Raw genomic sequence first — 17,765 nt, 5'->3', positions numbered from 1 at the left:
AGCTAGGTCATGTATCCATTTGGAAATGATTCTTCTTGTGTGCCTCATTTTACCTTTATTTCTCACAGAACATGACCAAGTTGAGAGGTCTGAGTTTAGCTTTTATAGAGACTCAACTTGAGGCAACTACAATATTATAAAATCATGCTACAATCTTGTCATCCAAGTGTTCTGAGCCTGGATGAGTTTCCACAGAGTAACCGAAATATTCTCAGAAATATATCTCCACCCACAAATATCTCATTTTCTTATTGTTATATGGTTAGTTATGCTGACAGTTTTTTCCCTTCCCCTTCCTAGAGATGAGAGGTCACAGATATTATACATTGCATATGTTTTCTCAATGCATCAACTAGTTGGGTGGACTTTTTATTTTCCTCCCTCATACAAAGGATCCTTGGGGATTTCTCCCTAATTTTACAGATGAAGAAACTCTAGAGACCGGTGTAGGATGTGTTCAAGAAAGACTAATACCTCTGGTTTGAGGGCCCTTTTCAAGGCCACTTTCGACCTTTGATATCCACCTGAGCCGCCTAACTTTCACCAATGACTCCAAGAAGCTGTTGTATGCACAGTGACTGCACCCTGGTAAACCATTTTATCAGACCAGCTAAACCAGGTAGAGAGTAACTGAGGGAGTCCCAAACTCATCAGTGAGTTGGTAGGGAGGGGTATTTATTCCAAGCATGTGAAGTCTTCCACTGGTGGAATGGGGCGATAAGAATACTTCATTCCAATGACCATGAAGCAGCTAAAGCACTTGGTTAGACATAGAAGATGCCAACATCATCCTTTACATGTAGAGCCATCACCAGCTGTCTTGACTTCATGCAATTTTGCCTCATTTAAATCCAATCTATGCACATATCAAAAAGGCATCATCCATTAGTGATGTCATTTTGGTCTTCTTCAATAACGAAGGGTAAGAACCAACCGGTCTTAGAGAATTAAGTTGCGTGATGCATTAAAGGTCTAGGAACTTATGAAGATTTATGGGTGGTTGGGGTTGATCGTGCTATTGTGCCTGTACTGCTGTTTCTCTGTCCCTCTCTACTATGATGCCATTTCTGTTTCAAGACCGTTTTCTCATTGCCAAAAAGGAAAAAGATGAACCAAGTGATGCTTTAAGGACCTTTCTTTATCTCATCATGCCAGCATATAATATATTCTCAGTATTTATAACCAGCTTACTAGAGACAGCAATATTTCTCACAAATATTTTCAGTAGCTCAAAAATGAAATAAAAATTTAGTTTAAATGAAAAAAGAAATTCTGTTTAGAAATTCTGATGATTATGCAAAAGTACCAATATTACTCTCAGAGAGTAGATCATGGTCTGGTGGTGGATGTTTTATCTCATTTCTCTACTAGATGTTTACTATTTATCAGGCATTCCACTTCATATCTTTTAGAAGATCACTCAGTCCTAATTATTACCCACCCCCCAACCCCAGTTAATGAGGCAGCTGTGGTATAGGAAAAAGAAAACTGAATTTGGGAGTAGAATGCCCTGAGTTCATCAAATCTGGTTCCACTACTTGAAAAAGACAATTTCTGGGCCTCAGTTTCCTAGAAGTGGTTGGATTAGATCATCTCTAAAATTCCTTTACAGTCTAAATCTTATTAAGCTAATCTTCATCATAGTCAATTAAATGAGAATTATACAGTGATACCATGCAGGTATCATTTACTAATATTTATGGGAAAGTATCAGACATAATTCTGATGGATTTGGGCTCAGATTTTTTTTTTTAAGGAAGATTTTATTTTGAGTTTTACAATTCCCCCTCCCCCATTCTTGCTTCCCTCGCCCCACCCCCCACAGAAAGCATTCTGTTAGTCTTTTTTTTTATGTTTGTTCTTCATTTTCTTTTCTTTTTTTCTTTTTTTTTTTCTTTTTGGAAGGCAAATAGGGTTAAGTGGCTTGCCCGAGGCCACACAGCTAGGTAATTATTAATTGTCTGATACCCGATTTGAACCCAGGTACTCCTGACTCCAGGGCCAGTACTTTATCCACTGCACCACCTAGCTGCCCTTCTATTAGTCTTTACATTGTCTCCATGGCATACATTGATCTCATTGAATGTGATGAAAAAGAAATCATATCCTTAAGGAAGAAAAATAAAGTTTGAGATAGTAAAATTACATAATAATATAACAGGTTTTTTCCTAAATTTGAAGGTCTTTGGTCAAACTCCACAATTCTTTCTATGTATACAGATGCTATTCTCCATTGCAGATAGTCCAGAATTGTCCCTTTTTGTTGCATTAATGGAATGAGCATGTCCATCAAGGTTGATCATCACCCCCATGTTGCTGTTAGGGTGTACAGTGTTTTTCTGGTTCTGCTCATCTCACTCAGCATCAGTTAATGCAAATCCCTCCAGGCTTCCCTGAATTCCCATCCCTCCTGGTTTCTAATAGAACAATGGTGTTTGGGGCTCAGATTTTTAAAATGGTTTTGGGAGTTTGGGTTTTTTTGGAGGGGGATATAGAACAGGGAGACTGGTAATATTGGGCTACATAAAGCTTTCCATGTTCCATCATCTGAGTGTGTGGTTCTCTGACAATACGCTGTCTGTTTTTAATTGTATCTGTTTATGCTGCAGGTCATGTTCTTCAGACTTTGTCCAGAAGACTGCGTTTTTTAATTTTGCTTATGTTTTGTCATAGAGGATGAAACAAGACTCCTCTCGAAATGCTGCCTATACTGTGGATTGCGAGGATTATGTTCACGTGGTAGAATTTAATCCCTTTGATTGTGGTGATGCAGGAACCTTAATTGCTTATGGTGGCAATAATTATGTGGTCGTTGGCACTTGTACCTTTCAGGTGAGTGTGCAAGTATTACACAGTTATTGAAACGAGATAGAGGAAAAGTCTTAGTAAAGAGATGTCACTGAATTGTGAAATTAGTACAGATGACCCCATCTCAATTGAACTGAATTATAATTCTAAGACAGTTTCTGTTCATCTTAACTTAAAGAACAAAAGACTTTATAAATAAATGGGCCCATGTATATACAGTACACAGTAAACAAATTGTGGGGAAAGAAGTTTGTCTCAAAAAGCTATAGTAAATTCCTGTTTTTCTAAAATCTTTAAATACTAACACATTCTGGCATTTAATATTCTGGTTAAATGAATTACTAAATACAGAAAAATCTCCATCAACTGATGATTTTTTCCCCATTGTTCCATCATCATGACAGAAAAAAATGATATGACAAAATAATAATTGGGATTTATTTAAAATAACTTCCAGGGGGGGCAGCTAGGTGGTGCAGTGGATAGAGCACTGGCCTTGGAGTCAGGAGTACCTGAGTTCAAATCCGGCCTCAGACACCAAATAATTACCTAGCCGTGTGGCCTTGGGGAAGCCACTTAACCCCCTTGCCTTGCAAAAAATAAAAAAATAAAAAAAAAAAAATAACTTCCAGGTATAACATAGAACTTGTGCTCACTACTGGCTTAAACACCTACATCTATAGTACTGAACTGTAATTAGTGTTCAAAATGACCCCTGGGGTATTACAAAACATTCAAAGTTGCTTTTATCCCTCTACAAATTTAGGATTAATTTTTTACCAATCAAACTATTCAGTTAATCTAGTTAATGCAATGCATATTTTGCTAGTTTCTAAAGAACTAAACTATGCTTTTAGTGTTAAATCTGTACTAAACATAATTTATTCTTTCTTTGATTCTGAAGGCACTTTTGGGTCCTGCAGTAACTCAGAGTATATTTACATACTTCTGTAGCTTTCTCTAGAAGATACCTGTTTGGGCTAAATCTATACTGCTTTTACTTGATTCCTTTAAGAAGTTTGACTTAGCTGGTCTCTGAATGATCCAAGAGAACCATACCAAATTGTCTTGTGTTAAGCCTCTTGTCCCACAAACTGGATCTGGTCTGAGTATTGATTTCCTCAGGCCCACCAGGTGACAGCCTGATTGGAAACAAATGTTTTGGAAGGGCACCTAATCGAGGCAAATTGTTATAAGGCAAATAGTAATTTTTTTTAATAACTAATGCAGGCTACTTATCCAGAGGAGAGAAAATCCTTTCAGTTACAAGTTATATATATAAAATCGATAATATGATAATATGTATGTTATATGTTCAAACATTCTATTCTTAGAAGCTCAGAGAGAATATAAAGTTTTATACAAAAAGAACAATAAATACTAAGGAATATATTTCAGTACCATATGTCAGTAATTGGAAAAGTAGAATAGAGAGTTTTTTTTTAAAAAAAAATGTGGGGAGGGGACCCTGGAGTCAGGAGGACCTGAGTTTAAATGTGACCTCAGACACTTAATAATTACCTAGCTATGTGATTTTGGGCAAGCCACTTAACCTTGCCTTGCCAAAAAATAAATGTGAGGAAGGGGAGGGACAGAATTAGATAAACAGGGATTTGGAGAGAAAAGAACCAAACAGATATATGAGGGAAAGGAAGCTAGATTGATAAAAAGACAGAAAAAGGAAGGGAGGGAGATGAACAGACCAATAGAAAGAAGAGAGAGAAAGGAAAATTCGGAAAGTTCTAAGTCAAAGTGACTAGAAACAAGCCATTCCCTACTGTAAAAATTATTACCACTTATTTGAAATTTTTATTAAATAATCCTCTACTCTTACCATCCAATGAAATATGGTATCTATGGTGTTTATACTGTAAATACACACTTATAGACAGAATCTTCACTTCATGTTCTGTTTGTGACTAGAATGGAGATATCTAGGGAATTTCTGTTGACTTTAAATCCTTATACGTGACCTTGGACAAGTCACTTTGACTTTTAAGACTTCAGTTTCCTTTGCTAAGGATTCAGCTAGATAATTTGAATATCCTTTTTAGTCCCAAAGTTATGATGCTCTGATTCTTTTCCATCAACCAAGGATGGCTTCCACATCAAATACTCTGGAAATATACATTAGTAATACTTTGTCTAATTTTCAAAAGCAGGTTGTCTTGATTTCCTTGTCTCTACAGTAACATGCAGTCCCACTTTAGCCTCAAAATAGCATCCCCCTGCCCCTACCACACTCTCCCTCCCTTTTTGCTGGCTCAGGACATATTATTGGCTGCCAGGAATAAGCATTGGCGACACATGATTGCACAGACTATATAATCATTAGGTTTTCTGAGACCTTTTCTACATAACATGCCATGTGTTAGTTTGGTAACAAATTATAGTGATAATCATAATAATGTTCCAGTATCCACAGAATTGAATTTTGAGCTAAAAACCTGTAGAATTCATTTTTCAGAGGATTGATTAGTTAAGTAGAGAAAACTAAAAATAACCTAAAAAGTGAGATATTATTCAACTCCCTAAATTCTTTTTAAATTGGATAGCAAGTGTCCCATGACAAATTGAGATGTCAGCTAAAGTTGTACATATAGCGTATATGTGGGGAGTAAAAATCTGAAACCTGATATGTATCAACCTGCTTTGTTTTTCTTTGCAGCAAATTGATTTCCATTCCTTATCACTTACTTTTTCCTTCATTAATAATAATTTTTCCTAATAAGGGCAATAAATAAGTGTGAGGAAGAATTCTGAGCTTATGTATTAAGTGAATGTCCTGGTGTCCTAGATCCTTATGGCTATCCTGTGGAGATCAGAAAGGATTTGCAATAGACACTGTATAGAAAAATCTTCCAGCAAACAGTTCAGATTTGATTTGAGGGAAGTTCCTGGTTAGGTCTTAGGAAGATAAAGAGGATATAAAGTGACCCTAGAAATGCCCATATTCTACATATTCTACAATATTCATTGGCTATGAAATACTGTGAGGTTTTGGAAAAGGAATGCTTCTCCCCAGGTTAGATGTGATGTGCTTTGCTGTAATAATCTAGACTTCATTTGTCTATAGCATCAAAGGCATTGACTGATTTCTTAAGGTTTTTCCTCTTTCCTAGATTTTTTTTAAATTTTATTTATTTAAGACAGTGGGGTTAAGTGACTTGCCCACAGTCACATAGCTAGTTAATTATTAAGTGTCTGAGTCTGGGTTTGAACTCAGGTCCTCCTGACTCCAGGGCTGGTGCTCTATCTATCCACTGCACCACTGAGCTGCCCTCTTTTGTATATTTCTTAGAATAACAACTCAGATCCAGTTCAGTAACACTAGCCCGGTCTTGTAGTCAGTAATATTAACTTGGTCATGTAGTTCAAGGAGTTTCCTTGTAGCAGTCAGATCTGATTGAATACCTTTTGCACAGAATCTAACAAATACACCAAATAACAAGAATTTATATATTCTTTACTTTTTGAACCAGGTGAATGACATGTAAATAAGCTATCAGGAATGTGGTCAAAAAAACAATTCTCGGATGAGCACTTGAGTCAAGGAATGAATGATTTCTACCCAGGCCTCTTCTACCATAATATAAAATAGGAGAGCCAGGATTAGGTCCCAGATCCCTTGGGGAGAAGAGGCAGAATATGAGTATACAATAAGAATATGACTTCTTAGAAGTACGTAAATCATTACTTTCAGAAATTTTTACTTTTCAGGATAAAAAGGCATTTCTTTTGTGATCTCAAGTATCCACAAAGTTTCCACAAATCACCCATTTGCCATATGTCCTCTAAATGTTAATTCATTTGTGCAGGTCACAGAAATGACCCTGAAGCACTATGCAGTAATGAAATGTCTCCCAAATAAGAATTGTCTGTTTGAAATGTAATTTTTTGCTAATGAGTATCTCATGTAATGCAACTCATTTAGCAGAAATATCCCATTCTCATTATTCTTATTAAATAGCTTAATGAATTTAGAAATGTATTATAACTTGAAAAACTAAAGTTTTAACATTTATTTTTAAAACCTTGAGTCCCAAATGCTCTTCCTTCCTCTCATACATTCCCCCCTTATAAAAAAATTACCACAGTAATCATGTTGTAAAGGTAAACATAACCCCCCCCACACACACAAAAGAAACCTCATGAAAAAGTTGTTTGTTTTTTTAAAAAGGACATTTCGGTCTGTCTTCATACACCATCAGCTCTGTCTTTGGAATAGATAATATTCTGAATCATAAGTCCTTCAGAGTTCTCTTGGGTCACAACTCATCATCTATTACATTGCTATTACTTTCTATATAGGACATTTCCCATTGCATCTGCTCTTGTAAGTTTTTTACCGAGAGCATCCTGTTCATCATTTCTTATAACAGAACAGCATCTCATCTTAATCACATATCACAGTTATTTTAGTCATTCCCCAACTACTGGGCATCCCCTCAATCTCAAGCTCCCTGCCACCAGAAAAGAAAGTGCTAAAACTATATACATATAGGTCCTTTAGATAGGATGATTTATTCTTGTCATAATGTTTGATTTGCATTAGATTGTCTCATTCATGTACATAAAATGGATTTTTCATTTTAAAACAAGCTATCTCATCTTTTCCCCAAAGGTTATATAACTACGTCTTGCTTTCTTTAGGAGGAGGAAGCCGAAGTGGACGGGATCCAATATCGAACACTGAGAACATTTCACCATGGACTCAGAGTGGATGCCATTGCCTGGAGCCCAGAGACCAGGCTTGATACTCTGCCTCCAGTGATCAGGTAGAGTGTGGTGAATTCAGTGCCAGAATTATTAGTGTGCCTCTTTGGAATGAGTGATCTCTAGGTCTTGGAGTTGGAATCCCTACTCTGTGACTTTGGATAAATTGCTTTCCTTGACTGAGCTAAAGAGGGAATTCTAATGTTACTCCTGGGTAAGATGTTCTGTCCAGCTCCCAGCACCATCTAAATAGATGTTAGGAGTTCCTGATGATACCGATTAGAACTTTAGTTTGTCTTCCAAAGTGCTCACATCCTCAGCAGGCTCCACTTTTTGGTGAACTCCTTATCACAGGATCATAGATTTAGAATGGGAGGGATGTCTGAGGCAATGGAAGGCAGCATCTTCTGCAGGAGGACATGGGACCCTGAGTGGGCATGGCATGCCTGAGGTCACTCCTGAATCCCCTCTCCACATCTCTGTCTCATACTGATGACAGGTAGTACTTGGCCAGTGATGCATTTTTGTTTTCAGTCACAAGTCTTGAGCTATTCAGCCTGAGTTTGCCTTTTTAGCCCTTTGCCTAGGTTCTCTTCCTGGGCGGAGGTGTGGTTTTGTTTGACAAAGTACAGATGTTTACTAGATGATGGTTAATTGAATTTCAGAAGTTAAGAGTGTTCCACAGATGTAATGAGTTGTTGAGCCCTAGATTGCTAATGCAGAATTTGTGACTTGTAAGCATAGATTTTCTAAAAGTTAAGATTTCTATAACAGATTTCCTCTTCATTTTGTTTTGTTTAAAAAAAAAAACACAAGTAGCTCATCATTCTCCCCTTTGTTGTTTGCTGACTTTAAAGATGGAACTCAGTTGAATCAGTGATTTTAAACATGCTACTTTTGGCCTGTTGAGCCTACCATCAGTTTCTTTACAGATTGTCTCACTAGAAGGTTCCTTTTTTCTGAAAGAGCTTAAGGATCACTTACAACTCAATACAATGCTTGAGTGAGTTGTTAAACAGAGAATTAAATTTTATACTTTCACTCTAAGGCAAGAGGATATAATCTAGGTTCTCTAGATTCTAGACTCTAGACATTCCTCTCAAGGTGGAAATCCAGGCATGTCCTTCCTCAAAACATGGGGATCCAGAGGGGTTGCCGCTCAGCTTTTTCCTTCAACACTAGTTCATCCCTCTTGTACTTATGCCTCCACTTTTTATTCCCCAGCAGCTACACATGCTGCCAGTGAGGGAGGGCTGGGAACTTGTTTTTAATGAACTTAATGATCTTTAACAAGCCCAAAAGTTACCATTTAATAGAAGAAAAAACAGAAGATTATATATGAAACCATAGGCTTATTAAGAATAGTTGGTTTTTTAAGAATGGATTCAATTTAACAAACTAGTAAGAGAATTAGGCCTTTTGGACTTTTTTCTTCATAGATTTCTCTACTGTTAAAAGTAAAATATCTGTTAAATTGTATTTAAATTATGAAAAGTTGTTAGGGTTTTTGGTTGAAAAAATTTAATTATATGCATTGTGTCTTCCTGCCCAGTGATCATTTTTTTATTTCGTCATTGTTTAACCTCCCTTCCCCTGTATTTAGCTTCTCATGCATTTTATATTGTCTTCTCAGCTAAATTGTAATTCCTGGGGTTGCTAGGTAGCACAGTGGATAGAGCATCAACCCTGGACTCAGGAGTACCTGAGTTCAAATTGGCCTCAGACATTTAATAATTACCTAACTGTGTGGCCTTAGGCAAGTCACTTAACCCCATTTGCCTTGTAAAAACCTGAAAATACATAGCTATATAAACAAATAAATTGTAATTCCTTTAAGGGTACAGACTGTCTTAATTAAATTTTTTTTATCCTTCATTGTCTTTGGCACAGTGCATTATGGTCAATATATTGTTTTTGTTGTTTTTGGTTTTGCAAGGCAATGGGGGTTAAGTGACTTGCCCAAGGTCACACAGTTAGGTAATTATTAAGTGTCTGAGGTCAAATTTGAACTCAGGTACTCCTGACTCCAGGGCTGGTCTTTCCACTATCTACTGCTCCACCTAGCTGCCCGTCAATATTATATTGAATGAAAAATAAATGGTGTATAAAAATGTATAATGTCTGCTGAATTTTTTAATTTCACTTAATGTGACCAGTTTTTTTTGGGGGGGGTTGTTTATTTTTTAAGATTTTGTACTGCAGCTGCTGATAAGAAATTGAGACTCTTCACTTCAGATCTTCAGGATAAGAATGAATACAAGGTACATAGTAATAGATGCAATGATATATAGACCTACAAGCTTTTATGAATTATTCTTCTGTGTTTGTTTGCTTTTAAAATGTAATTTCCGCAGTGTGTTGCTTGGTAGAGTGCTTACTGTTGAAAACACTATGCTTGTATTATCTACCTCACTGGGTTATTTGAGAAAAATGCTTTGCCAACTCTAAGTGCTTCCTACCTGAGCTATTTTTTAAATTGTTATCAGCAAGAAGCTTTAACTTTTGATCTGTGCTCTGTTGGTGAGTTTGGTTTTTTGACAAGGTTTTGAGTTTTACATTTTTCTCCTTTCCTTCCCCCTCCCCGACAGGAAGCAATCTGATATAGACTCTACATTTATAACCATGCTGAACATAGATCCATATTGATTATGCTCTATAAGAGAAGAATCAGATTCAAACAGAAGAAAGAAACCATTAGAGAGAGAAAAAAATGACAATACATAAAGACACCTTTTAAAAATTGAAGATGATAAACTTTGGTTTTCATCCACAGTTCCTTCTGTTGATATGGATAATATTTCCATATCACAAAGTTTTTTAAAATTGTCTTTGATTATTGTGCTGTTGAAACGATCAAGTCCATCATGTATGATTATCACCCCGTGTTGCTATTAGTGTGTATGATATTCTTCTGGTTCTGCTCATTTCACTGAACATCAATTCACGCAAGTTTTTCCAGGCTTTACTGAAGTCCATCCCTTATGATTTCTTGTAGAACTATAATATTCCATAACATTCATTCACCACAACTTCTTCAACCATTCCCCAATTGATGGGCAACTCCTCAATTTCCAGTTCTTTGCCACCACAAAAGAGCTGCATGAGGCATTTTTACCTTTTTTCATGATCTCTTCTGAATATAGACCCAGTAGTAATAGTAGTATTGCTGGATCAAAGGGGATGCACATTTTTATTGCTCTCTGGGCATAATTCCAAATTGCTCTCCAATTAAGTTGGATCAGGTCACAACTCCACCAACAATGCATTAGTGTCCCATTTTTTTCAATTTGGATGGTTCTTTAGTAAAATAGTCATCTCTGGAATGCCTTCACTTGGGGGGGGGGTTGAATAAACTCAACCTCTTCAATCTGGTGCTCTTGTTCATCATCTTCTTCTCATGTGTCCCTTCCACAGCCCCCTAGAAATTAAGGACAGCCTCCTAAAGGGGACATAGTACCAAATGAGTCTACATGCTCTATACAGTGTCTGACTTTGAAACAGTCTTCCAGATCATTCCTGCCATGGCAATGATGGGAGTCCCTGCATCAAAGGGAGCAGAACAGCAAAATGGCCTGTGTGAGAGCCAGAGCCTCCCCAGAACACCTCTCAGGATGTTATTCAATTCCCTTCTACATGACATAAAACAAAGGTCGCAGGAGGTTAGGCAGTAAGAAAAGAATGGAGCATTTTAGCAAGTGCTACACATTTGAAAATCAGGATCCAGCTCTGAGTAGTGTGGAATTGTCAGCCTCTTTTCAAAAGAAACTGCCCAGAAGAGTGGGTGGTATATATGTGTCATACTTTTCAAATATCCTATTGCTTAAGAAGTGTTTCTAGAAACAGTCACACAGAGTAGAAGTTTTTGAGGCAAGGAAATGAAAATAGACATGGAATTTTTTTCTATTATGTTTCTCTTGCTTTTTCCCCCCTGACAGGTTTTAGCAGGTCATTCAGATTACATAAATGATTTGGTGTTTGCCCCCAAAGAAGGCCAAGAAATTGCGAGTGTGAGTGATGATCATACATGCAGGTAGGTTGTATTTCTATGGTGAAACCTGGTCTCAGTCAGGATGCCTGTTTGGAGGACCCTGAATGGTCACAGTCAGCTCAGGGTTTCCTTGTAGCTCTCAAACACTGTCAGTCGCATGGTAGTGAACAAGAACTTTCCTCACCAAGGCCTCCCTCTAGAAAGAGATCACTATTCTTTTTTTTTGTTGTTTTGTTCTGTTTTTTTAGGTTTGTTTGTTTTTTGTTTTTTTGCAAGGCAAATGGGGTTAAGTGGCTTGCCCAAGGCCACATAGCTAGGTAATTATTAAGTGTCTGAGACCGGATTTGAATCCAGGTACTCCTGACTCCAGGGCCAGTGCTTTATCCACTGCACCACCTAGCCGCCCCCAAGATCACTATTCTTGATCCACCCCCAATAATAAATAAAATTTAAAAGAATTACATGGAAAACTGTAGGATGCAAAGAATTCCCACTATACAGAATAGAGAATTGGAATTGGGATATGAATACATATTTCAGAGCCAGGCCCAATGAGATCTATTCCTAACTAATGTTTCTATTTGCTTCATGCAAGCAGCTTTCCTTTTATAGTAATATTGAGATTTTCCTATATTCCGAATACTTTTTTTGGGGGGGGGGAAGGTCAAAAAGATAGCAAAAATCTATGTCAGAGTTTTTTAGTAACCAACTCTTAAAAACTTGGAGGGGCAGCTCACTGGTGCAGTTGGTAGAGCACCGGCTTGGGAGTCAGGAGGACCTGAGTTCAAAAAGAACCTCAGACACTTCATAATTACCTAGCTGTGTGACCTTGGGCAAATCACTTAACCCCATTGCCTTACAAAAACCAAAAATGAAATTTGGATTTTAAAATAAAGTATGATTAAATTTTTTAAAGCTACAAATTCATTAATTATATGTCAAAATTTACAACAATTTTATATGTGAGGCTTTCTATTTGTAAGTAAATATGGTTCACTTAAGGATCATGTATTTTGCTCAGGGTTACAGAGTGATGGGGTAGTTATAAAATGCTAATAATTCTAAAACCTGTGAATATCACAGATAAAAATTCTAAAAGAAAGAGTAGGTGGAAGGAAGATGTAAAGGGGGAGGAATGGGATGAGGGGAGAATTGAAATGAGAAGGATTATGTCATAGAGGATTATGTCATTAATTTCTCTAATGATAAAATGACTAAAATTCATACTTTAAAAAAGTTATTATAGACTGTAATTAATGATAAGATACAGATTTATCAAGTTATGCATTTAAAATGTGAACTATCTTCATATTAGTGTTAGGTTTTAGTTAAAAAAATTTTTTCTTCAAATAATTTATCTTTTTTAGTACCATCTGTAACTTTTTTAAGTTGCAGAAATAAGACTTATTCATTGTGTATTGCATTATATATTGGCATTTTTCTGTTAGTGACCCAAAAGATTTAAATGTCATTAAAATTTCTTTCTTACCATATACTTTTTTTTTATTAAAGATATTATTTGAGTTTTACAATTTTTCCCCTAATCTTACTTCTTTCTTCCACCCCCACCCCCCCACAGAAGGCAGTTTGTCAGTCTTTACATTGTTTCCATGGTATACATTGATCCAAATTGAGTGTGATGAGAGAGAAATCATATCCTTAAGGAAGAGACAAGAAGTCTAAGATTACCATATACTTTTATCATTTTTATTACCATCACATATTCACTTGTTCTCCATTGCAAGTTGTGACATTTTCCTCCAGAAAGACACAAGGCCACATTGGCCAAAACTTGACCAAGTCCTGAAAAGAAAGTTTGAAAGCAGTGGATTGTAAGGGGAGGAGGATTGGACTGGGGGTCATCAGGGCAGGATTTAGGTTAGACCTCTGCATCTAGGAACTGTGTGGTCTTGGGAAAGACATTTAACTTCTCTGTATCCTGATATGTCAGGGTGGCATGATCAGATTTTTACTAGCCACCTCGGAGAGCTGCAAATTCAGACACTCTGTATACTGCACGTGGAGACATTCGACAGCCTCACTTAAGACAAATGCTTGGTTGTCCAGAGGTCAGGCTCAGCAAATTGAAGCCTCCAGATTAGCCCCAAAACTGGCAGGCTCAGGGTAAACAAGCCCTCTCTCAGGAAAGAAAAAGGCTGTGAGCAACAAAAGGAAAGGCTGGGATCCAGTATTGGGACATCACGCCCAGTGAGCCATGGTGCTTTGATTTGCCAAAAAGGAGGAAGGGAGTATTCAGATGGGCCAAGCTTGTTAGCAGGAAAGCCCAGCTATGTTGGCAGAGCCACAGGGGATCAAGCCAGCCATCAGGGATGGGAGAAGAAAGAGGCAGACAATAGCACCCTGCCATGAGGAAAGACAGAGCTGCTCTGCTGTGGGACAGCCATTGGCCATCTAGATTTAATGTGACTGTGCCAGGGACATCAATCAGGGAGATCATATTCCATGAAGGAGCCAGACCCTGCTCTGACCTTACACATAGCCATGTTCTGAAAATGCTTTAGTCACCTACCTTTAGTTTAACAGTTGGAAAGAGTATTAGAGAGATGTTCTGCTTTATAACTCATAACAGGTGAAGAGAAAATACATCAGAGTATTTGTTCTGCTTTCCTTGACCATGCTGAACATGTCTTGAAAAGAACTTGAAAAGAACTATCATCTCAGTTTTCTAAATCAATTCTTTTTTGATTTGGAGTGCCCTTCTTTTCCCATCATATCATTTGTCAGTATCCCTTCCAAAATGTTGTTCTTACAGCTAGATAGAATAGACTACATAAGATCTGACCAGAACAGAGTACACTAGGACCACCTCTCTTTGTTGTAGAAATCATACTTATTCAGTTTGACCTAGAGTTGATAGCATGAGCCTTTCTATCTATCACATCTAACAGTAACTCCTTGCAGTCCCATAAAGGTATTCTGCCTTTTCATTTGAACAGTTTTCTGACCATACCTCTAGAATTTTACCCTGTTGATTTTTTTTTTAATCCCAACTGCAGGATTTTGCATTTATACCAGTTAAATTTCTTTTTATCTTCAGTTCTCTATTCTAGACTATCAAGGTCTTTTGAGATGTTAATCCTGTCATATCAACATATCAATAATAACTCTTAACTGTGTCTCATCTGCAAAAATGTTATCTCTGCCTCCATTCATGCCATGGATAGATATGTTGGAACTGAAAATTCCGTGACAATCTAGTAGCAGCCTTTTCACTCTATGTTGAATTGCCTACTTTGTTCATTTCATTCTCTTATGTTTTCTATAAATATCTAAGAGCTTTTGTTAAATGAGATCCAGATATACTGGTGTCCCCACTATTTCCCTAATCTATGGTAGTTGAGTCAGAAAATTAGTTTAGACTAATATGATTTATTCTCTTTTAATGTAAAATTGAGTTATGTTATTGTGACAGTTTTTGACATAACATGATTAAATTGTTTTCTTTTAAAAAAAATTTTTAATTAGCAAGTATTTAGTTTCTTCCCTTCTATACTTCACTTTAAAGAAAAAAATTGAAACAAGACCTTTGTAATAATACATACAATCAAGTAAAACAGTTTCCACATTAACTATGTCCCAAAATTGTATGACTTGTTACATGTTCATCACTCATCAGGAATTGGAAAGCATGTGTTATAATTGGTCCTCTGGAGTCACATGGTCAGTGCATTGTTCAGAATTCTTGAACAACTTGACTTATTCTCAGAAAGCCAAGATCTTCCCCACCTAGTTGTATTTAATCAGTAGGACAAAATTCATCCTAGTTCTTTGTAGTATTTTAAAGTGAACAATAAAGTAGATGAGCACATTCTCAAGTAAACAGATCTAGTGCCCAATATGGATTATAGTTAATGGGCATATAAATGTTTAGTTTAACAGAAAAGGGTAGGACCCAATGTTGAGTAAAAAGACATAAATTATAATCTAAGGTAATGTATAGAGCTATGTGTATTTTCTTTGTAGGCAAGGAATAAGACATATCAAATGCATAGAGGATGAGAAACCATTACCAGTTAGATGGGAAGAACAATCGACAACACACAGGATACAGAAAAATAAAAACAGGTGGAATGTTTCATCTTTCATGAAATGAAGGAAGGTTTTCACGCTTTCACACCAAGAAAGCGTGGAGTGTGTTTTGATCTGTAGTGTGGGTGTTTTCCACACCACTGAAATCACAAATTGCTCTAAGCCTCAAAGTAAAGGTATTTTCTGATGACTGACAATACCTTGTAAAAAAGCAACTAGCAGACTGCAAAACACTGGAATGGATTTTTCTTCCAAGATCTCCTTTCTAAACTGTTCTGATGATATTGGAAGTCAGAGGACGTAATGCAGAGGTTAGGATCAGATTAGATTGAGAACTGGAAATTCAGGACATGAACGATGATCATTAGTTGGTATTTATTAAGTGCCTACTGTGTGCCAACCACTATCCTAAGCACTAGGGGATACAAAAAGAGCTAAAAGATGATGCCTTCAGAGAACTTACAATCTAATGGGGAAACAGCATGCAAACAAAGCAAACTAGTCAGGTTTTGATCTCCCAGCACCTGGATTTCCTATCATAAGTATATGTTCTTGGTAGAAAGTACTATCCTAGTGTCCTTTTTTCTCCTAGTCTTGTTTCCTTCAAAATGGTTATGCCCTTTCATAACAATAATATAATCAAGTCATATGCTAACCTAGTGATAATGAATTAACTTCCATGTGTTAAGATAAGAATTTCATTTTGACATCCATAGTTGATGAATTTGCATATAAATATTTGAGGCCATGAGTTTTGTTAGTGCCCCTCTTTATGGATATTTATCTCCTAACAATTAGTCTTCTCCACTGTTTTTCCAGTAGCATCTATATTCACTTCTATAGTAACCAACTTAATGGATAATTAGAGGCTTTTTTTCTTCTTCCTCTTCCATTTTCTGTTTAAAGCTCCTTTAGTTATATTCATAAAATCTCCAGGTAAATGTATGAATTTTTATTCACTATTATTTGAGGTCAACTCATTATTCCTATATCAAAACCCTTTGTCCACAGATTCAAATTTCATTCTTCAATACTACTCAAGCCACTTCTCAGAGATGCCTCTCTGGTTTGCAGCAGGGGTAGAAACACCTTGAGATTTTTAGTTTCTTTCCCAAGATGTTCTAATATTTTGCATTACTTTCAGGGTTCTTGTTAGCACAGTTTTTCCTTCCCATGTGAATATCGTGAGTGGTGGTGTTCATGTTGAACATGGCAAAGGAGGTTCTGGTTAAGTCTAGGAAAGCCAGACTTCCTTCCCCTGCCCTCTCCCTGGTTTTGCATTTTAGATTTTAGACCGTCTCCTGGGTAAACCAGAATCATCCAGAATGTCTCTTCCCCAGTAAGTGAGGATATTACCCTAATCAGATCCAACAAAGCACCTGGTTTTTCAGCTCTCTGATACACAGATGGCAAGTCTGTGCCTCAAGTGCAGCCCAAACCAGATGAAAATCTAATTAAGGAAACATTTAATAAAGTAAGTAAAAATATAATAAAACATAGATATTATTACATTTTAAAACTAAGTCCATATGTGGCACACAGAGATCCTTATGTGGGGATTAGTGGACCTCCTTCTATTTGAGTTTGATGCTGCTGTCTAATTTGTGTAGATATTATCTGTTTCTTTTGGCTGTCCAGATGCTTGTTGTAGTTTGCCTTTAGGCTTTAAACCCCTTAAAAGTAAGTAGCTTGTCTTATCAACCCTCAGCAGTGAGTCAAACACACTAGGAAGTATTAAGAAGAAAAGGAGAGACAACTGAGGATGAAGGGGGCTAGGAAGGCAAAGATTGGAGTTAGCAGTAAAATAAGGTTTCTCTAAGGATAGGTGTGCATGGAGCAGGGAAGGAAGGGAAAGAGTGCAGATTAGAGCGGGCATTACAGGAGAGGACATGTAGTCCCAGAATGGTCAGCACAGTGTACTTCCTCAGCCACAATTCAGCTTCCTGTGAAGTGGAAGCAATTGTGAGGGTGAGAGTTTGCCAAGTCATGATTAAAGACTGCTGTTACCTATAGAAAAGTGGGCCTGGGTTTCCAATTCCTGAAGGGCAGAGAGATCGGCAACCATTATAAAGAAGTGGATTAAGGAGAAGGGAAACATGGGGAGAAATGGAAGAGAAATTCCATTTAATATTACCTTGCATCTGTCTTTTATGTATAGAATCCCAGGTCTATTCTCTCTCCATGAGAATGGGAGCACATTCAG

General features: G+C 37.0%; 1 protein-coding gene across 1 annotated transcript in view; it reads left to right on the top strand.

Moving 5' to 3' along the window:
• The window catches only part of NUP37 (nucleoporin 37), a 43,652-nt gene that overhangs the window by 2,975 nt on the left and 22,912 nt on the right, over positions 1-17,765 (top strand). The window contains exons 2-5 of the mRNA XM_074226709.1: positions 2,674-2,832; positions 7,462-7,586; positions 9,713-9,785; positions 11,460-11,554. Coding sequence (XP_074082810.1) covers positions 2,677-2,832; positions 7,462-7,586; positions 9,713-9,785; positions 11,460-11,554 — 449 coding nt within the window. The 5' untranslated portion in view covers positions 2,674-2,676. The remainder of the gene's footprint in view (positions 1-2,673; positions 2,833-7,461; positions 7,587-9,712; positions 9,786-11,459; positions 11,555-17,765) is intronic.

This window comes from Macrotis lagotis, chromosome 2, assembly GCF_037893015.1.
Source record: "Macrotis lagotis isolate mMagLag1 chromosome 2, bilby.v1.9.chrom.fasta, whole genome shotgun sequence".
Taxonomy (NCBI): Eukaryota; Metazoa; Chordata; class Mammalia; order Peramelemorphia; family Peramelidae; genus Macrotis; species Macrotis lagotis.
Note: the sequence above shows the minus strand (reverse complement) of the source record. Positions and strands in the feature narration are given on the sequence as shown.